This window comes from Chaetura pelagica, unplaced genomic scaffold, assembly GCF_000747805.2.
Source record: "Chaetura pelagica isolate M959 unplaced genomic scaffold, ChaPel_1.0 scaffold527, whole genome shotgun sequence".
Taxonomy (NCBI): Eukaryota; Metazoa; Chordata; class Aves; order Apodiformes; family Apodidae; genus Chaetura; species Chaetura pelagica.
The window spans coordinates 32,919-38,873 of NW_009953915.1; the positions used below are offsets into that span (position 1 = coordinate 32,919).

The 5,955-nt window shown below is 54.9% G+C and overlaps 1 protein-coding gene across 1 annotated transcript in view; it reads left to right on the forward strand.

The window, feature by feature from the left end:
* The first annotated feature begins 345 nt into the window (after nucleotides 1-345).
* TF (transferrin) overlaps nucleotides 346-5,955 on the forward strand; it is a 30,714-nt gene continuing 25,104 nt past the window's right edge. Inside the window, 9 exon segments of the mRNA XM_010001505.1 lie at nucleotides 346-388; nucleotides 2,507-2,670; nucleotides 2,881-2,989; nucleotides 4,509-4,700; nucleotides 4,876-5,011; nucleotides 5,399-5,454; nucleotides 5,590-5,759; nucleotides 5,886-5,953; nucleotide 5,955. The exon segment at nucleotide 5,955 is cut by the window's right edge and continues 106 nt beyond it. Of these exon segments, the coding sequence (XP_009999807.1) occupies nucleotides 346-388; nucleotides 2,507-2,670; nucleotides 2,881-2,989; nucleotides 4,509-4,700; nucleotides 4,876-5,011; nucleotides 5,399-5,454; nucleotides 5,590-5,759; nucleotides 5,886-5,953; nucleotide 5,955 (939 nt within the window).

Here is a 5,955-nt window from a genome sequence, read left to right on the forward strand (position 1 = left end):
GGACTTGGGGAATTTTCCATCTTGAAGCCCCCCCATGAGAAGATGAAAAGCTCCTTGTCCTGCTCCGGCTCCTGCCCGCGGGGCCGAGGGGGGAAGGAGCCCTGAGAACGGGCTGATCCGGGCAGGGAGGGAGGAGAGGGGGGAACAGGGGGGGGGGCGATTTAGGAGCTATTGAGAAACAAGGAAGGACAAACAGCGTTAGGTCATTGCTTCTGCAAACACAGCCAAGGGCTGTGCCTCTATAAAAAGGGGGGAGCAAGCGGCTCCAGAGCCATCCCGGGCTTGGAGGGGCCGGTCTGGGAGCAAGGCTGCTGCATCCCCCTCCTCCTCCTCCTCAGCTCAAGCATGAACCTCCTGCTCCCTGCTGTGCTGTCCTTCGGGATCGTGGGTAAGTGGGAAGGAAGGGGGAAAGGAAGAATCGGACCCCCCTTCCCCCCAGCACCCCAAGTTTTCCCCCCTCGCTGGGGCTGGTTCCAAACCGCAGCCTGTGCCAGAGCCCGGCAATGGAACCCGGGACTTCCAAGCTGAGGAGCTGCTGCCAGGGGCTTGCTTGGGCAGCTGGGGGGCTCTGTCAGCACTGGGGGGGTGTTTTTGGGGCGTTCATGGCACCAGTTGTTCCCCTCGGGGCAGCCCTGGAGGCTGCGGGTCCCCCTGCAGCAGGTGGGCAGGGAGGAGGGATGCTCAGCAAGGAGAGGGTTGCAGGTTTCCCTGGGGCAGAGGGGGGGAAAAAGCTGCTGCTGTGTCAGAGGAGGAGCAGGGGGGTCAGCGAGATGGGGTAGAAGCTACAACCAGACCTGCCTGCCAAGCCTGGAGTGTGTTGGGTTCAAGCTGGGAACAAGAAAATAGAGCTGAAATAACGAGAGGCACCTTGTGCTGCTCTTGTCCTGCTGCTCCCACTGCCCTGGTGCTGGGGCTCCTGGGTATTTTTAGGCTTAAATTGTGCTGCTGTAGGGCTGGGTGTGCTTGAAGATGTGATTTGGCTCAGCTCTCAGCTTCTGCAGGCACAGGGCAGGCAGCCATGGCAGGGGTTTTGCACCTGAGCTGGGCACTGCTGCCTGGAAAGGGAGAGAGGGGCTCCCTTCTGGGATCAGGCAGCAGGTCTCTTCTGATCCACCCCCCCATAAATTGTGAGGGTGATTAGTATCCTCTCATGGGAAGTGCTCCCCTCTGGCCTCAGAAAATCCTTAAGCACCTTTGCTGAGTGACACTATGATCTATTCTTAGCAGTGACAAGTCCCTCCTCATCCCCTGAGGTTGCCCACAAGCTTCTGCAGCACTTGGGCTCCTGTTGCCTCCCCAGAGCAGCTGGGATGACTCTCTCAGGAGGTCCTGGTCCAGGACAGGATGGTTGCCAGCTCTAAATTAAGGTGACCACAGCTTTGTGCAGCCAAGGCTGGAAAAAACATAGGAGATGGCAGCAGGTCTTACCCAGATTTCCTGCATGTGAGATATGTGACAGCAGAAAACAGTTCTGGGTATGTAGTTGGGGAGTCCAGAATGTATTTTCATCCTTATTGCCACCCAAGCAAAGTGCGGATATTTCTCCCCTTACTCATGTTCTTCTAAATTCTTGCTTTGTAATGAAGAGCTTGTCTTGCTAGTTCATTAGTAATTGCTACCTCCTACCATCATTTTTGTCAGCAGGGGGTAGAATTTCCTCCTACACCTAGGAAAAAAAAAGAGAAAAGTAGGAATGAAAAGGATTCTCCCTGCACTGGGAGGGGGAGGTGCCTGCCAGCAGGGTTATTGCTCCAAAATCAAGCAAGGAGAGAATATTTCAGAGGTGAAAGAGAACATGGACATGGCCCAGGTTAGTTTGGAGCTGTTGGCATGCAACTTGCCATCCAGGGTTTGGAGGGAGCAAGCAAACTGGGTGTCCAGCCTGTTGGGCTGCCCAGTCCTGCCAGGAAGGGGCAATGGCCACAGAGCTCAATTGAAGTTTCCAGGGTGTTCAGGTTGCTGAAGGAGGCTTGAGTCTGTGTCCACCTGAGGTCTTTGCTTTCCTCCACTCTCTCAGAGCAGCCAGCCAGGTGGGTTAACTGGTGAGAGGACTCTTGGAAGAGAGTCCTGTGGTTGGTGTGGCCTCTCTGTGGTGGGGTGAGATATGAAGACACAGCTCAGTTTCTCAGGTCACTTGGCTGCCAAGGAGGTCCTGGCTGGCAACATCCTGAACACAGTCTGGCCAGGTCAGAGCTGCCCTCACCCTGGGTTAATTTGCAGCCACTGCTTCATTGGGCTGCCCTTCCTCTATGGGTGTTGCTGTGAGCTCAGGCTGCTTGGATCATGATGCTGTGCAGGACATCCTTTAACCAGGGGTCAGGGCTGCTTCTTCCAGATGTTCCTGAAGGTCAGGCAAGAAAGAAAGAGCTTAGGAGATGTGCAAGGGAGACCCTGCACCCAGCCAGGACTGCAGAGACCCAGAGACTGTGTATTCACAGAGATGCTTTTATCCCCTCCACGTGGTGCCTTCCTACCTCCCTGAGCCTACTTCTCCTTCTTCCTACAGCTCTGTGTCTTGCTGCTCCCCCCAAGACAAACATCAGATGGTGTACCATCTCAGCAGCAGAAGAGAGCAAATGCCACAGCCTAAGGGACCTCATGCAACAGGAGAGTGTGGCACTGAACTGTGTCCAGAAAGCCACCTACCTGGACTGCATAAAAGCCATCGCGGTGAGTGGGCAGCAAATTCCTGAGCTGGGCACTGAGGTTGCTCCAGGAGCCTGGAGAAGGTTGGGTTTCCCCTTGAGAAACCACCTGTGAGGTACCTGTGGAGAAGGACTCACCCACAGGGATCCAGGGAAGACCCTGAGGACTTGTTCTCCCTCACGTGTCTGTGCCCCTTGTTCCTTGAACTCATATTTTGGTATTTGTGTTGTTTAGAATAATGAAGCAGATGCCATCAGCTTGGATGGTGGTCACATTTATGAGGCTGGTCTTGCCCCCTACAAGCTGAAGCCCGTGGTTGCTGAGGTCTACGAGAACAGTGGAGGTACAGTTTCATGTTGTCAAGTGGTGGGAACAAACTGGTGGCACAAAAGCCACCCTTTCCATGCAGAGCTCCCACATAAAGAGCCTAAGGAGGACATGGAGCTCTTGGAGAGGGTCCAAAAGGAGGGTCACGATGATGCTCAGAGGGCTGGAGCAGCTCTGCTCTGGAGCCAGGCTGGGAGAGTTGGAGTGTTCAGCCTGGAGAAGAGAAGGCTCCAGGGAGACCTTAGAGCACCTTCCAGTGCCTGAAGGGGCTCCAGGAAAGCTGGGGAGGGACTTGGGACAAGGGCAGGGAGGGAGAGGACAAGGGGGAAGGGATGAAAACTGGAAGAGGGGAGATTGAGGTGAGACATGAGGAGGGAATTGTGGAGTGTGAGGGTGGTGAGAGCCTGGCCCAGGTTGCCCAGGGAAGCTGTGGCTGCCCCATCCCTGGCAGTGTTGAAGGGCAGGTTGGATGGGGCTTGGAGCAGCCTGGGCTGGTGGGAGGTGTCCCTGCCCATGCAGGGGGTTGGATCTGGGTGATCTTGAAGGTCCCTCCCAACCCAAACCATTCTGGGATTTCAAATCTCCTTTGACCTCTTACCTGGAATTCAGCCTGTTCATACATGATATTCAGGATCAAAGCATGAGACATTCCCAACAGGAAGAAAAGAAAATACAGGCACTTCATGGAAAGTTGTGGTTTCTCCCACCCCTAAAACTAAGTCACTTTATCCATGTGCAGCATGGGATGGACTAAGTCTCATTTTAATGGCAACATGTGGCACTTCCTTCTCACAAGGCTTATGTCTGCTTCAGTGGGCAAATCTGAGGAAAGATTTGCCAAGGAAGAATTGCCCAAAAGATTTGTTGAAGGATCCTTACGAAACTACGGGCATGTCTGTCCAGTGGCAAAGCATTCTGGGGGTGGTTGTGTGTCCAGGTCACTCACCATGACAAGTTGTAGCTTTTCAATATTATTGGCAGTCTGGCTCATCCCTAAGAAAATGACCATGAGTGTTCAAGTGAAGTTGCTGATTATCTGGAAGAGTCGTAAAATCACAGAGTGGTGGGGTTGGAAGGGACCTCTGGAGATCACCCAGTCCAGCCCCCCTGCCAGAGCAGGATCCCCTAGAGCAGATCCCACAGGAACACATCCAGGTGGGGCTGGAATGTCTGCAGGGATGGAGACTCCACAGCCTCCCTGGGCAGCCTGTCCCAGGGCTCTGTCACCCTCCCAGGCAAGAAGCTTTTCCTCATGTTGAACTTGACCCTCCTGAGCTCCAGTTTGTGCCCATTGCCCCTTGTCCTGTCCCTGGGCACCCCTGAGCAGAGTCTGGCCCATCCTCCTGCCACCCCCTGTTTGTTAAGCCCTGATGGGATCCCCTCTCAGTCTCCTCTGGGCTGAACAGCCCCAGCTCTGCCAGCCTTTCCTCATAAGAGCAGCACTTTCTCCTTGGCAATGGAGGGTTTGGCAGGAATGGAAACATTCTTAAATCCAGCTTTTTCATGGCTTTTTCCTGCTTTTTCCTGCCCTGCAGGCTCCACCACCAGCTACTACGCTGTGGCCGTCGTGAAGAAAGGAACAGGCTTCACCATCAATGACTTACAGGGCAAGACCTCCTGCCACACAGGCCTGGGCAGGTCTGCTGGTTGGAACATCCCCATTGGGACCCTCCTTAGCCGGGGAGACATCAAGTGGGAAGGCAAAGACTCAGGCTCCATCGAGCAAGGTGAGGTGGGAAGAGGTGAGATGAAGGTGCTGGGGGGGCAGCGATGGTGCCTGATCTCCCGTGAAGGTGCAGAGGTGGCTCACAGAGCAGTCAACTCACTCCTTCCCTGGCTCTTGTGCAAGTCAATTCCAGCCCAAACTATTCCTTCTTCTTTCTTCTTCCTCCTCCTCCCCAGCTGTGGCCAACTTCTTCTCTGCCAGCTGCGTGCCTGGTGCCACCACGGAGCAGAGGCTCTGCCGCCAGTGCAAGGGGGACCCCAAAACCAAGTGCTCCCGCACTGCACCTTATTCTGGATATTCTGGAGCTTTCCAGTGAGTGAAGGTCACCTGCCCTTCTTGGGGGAAAATAGCCAAGCCTTCCTACATGCCAGTTTTCCTCCTGGCAGGGAGGGCTGCGACACTTCAGAGGAGCTCTGGGGATGGAAGATCCAGTTAGGATGACGTGGCAGGGGGAGGTGAGGGAGGCTGGTGGGATGTCTGGGGCTGCACAGCCTGAGGAACACACCCCAGTAGGTTGTTTCCAAGTCTAACTGGGTTTCCTGAGCCTGGCTTCTCTGCCCTTGCATTTTCTTCTCCCTTTTCTGGGCAAGTTCCCAGCCTCTGGTTGCAGTTGGTGCCCAAGTCATTCGCTGCACCCAGAGCTGAGGAGCTGCAGTGTCTGTGTTCCTGGTGACATCTCTTCATTCCTCCCACCTGCAGGTGTCTGAAGGATGGAAAAGGAGACGTGGCTTTTGTGAAACACACCACTGTTCAGGGTAGGCCTGCCAGCTCTCTTCTTTCTCCCCTTTCCAGTCCAACCTCTTGCTGACAATCCATCCTGCGATTCCTCAGCGCTTCTTTCGGGGTCTGCTCCTCTGAGGATGTAACTCATGGTTCCTCCTTTCCTCCAGAAAATGCCCCAGGGGAGAAGGATGAGTATGAGCTGCTGTGCCTGGATGGCACCCGTCAGCCCGTGGACAACTACAAAGACTGCAACTGGGCCAGGGTGCCTGCTCACGCCGTTGTGGCTCGAGATGACAGCAAGGTTGATGACATCTGGAGCTTCCTCTCCAGGGCACAGGTATCATCCAGCTCTTCTTTCCTTTCCCAAGCCCCCCCTCTTCCATCCCCTGGCTTGGCTGGCTCTCTCCAGTTTCCAGGCACTTTGATAGAGTCATTTTCTGATTGTTGTCCCCCCTCACGGCAGGAAAGGTTTGGCGTGGGCACATCCAGCACCTTCCACCTCTTTGGGCCACCTGGCAAGAAGGACCCAAGCC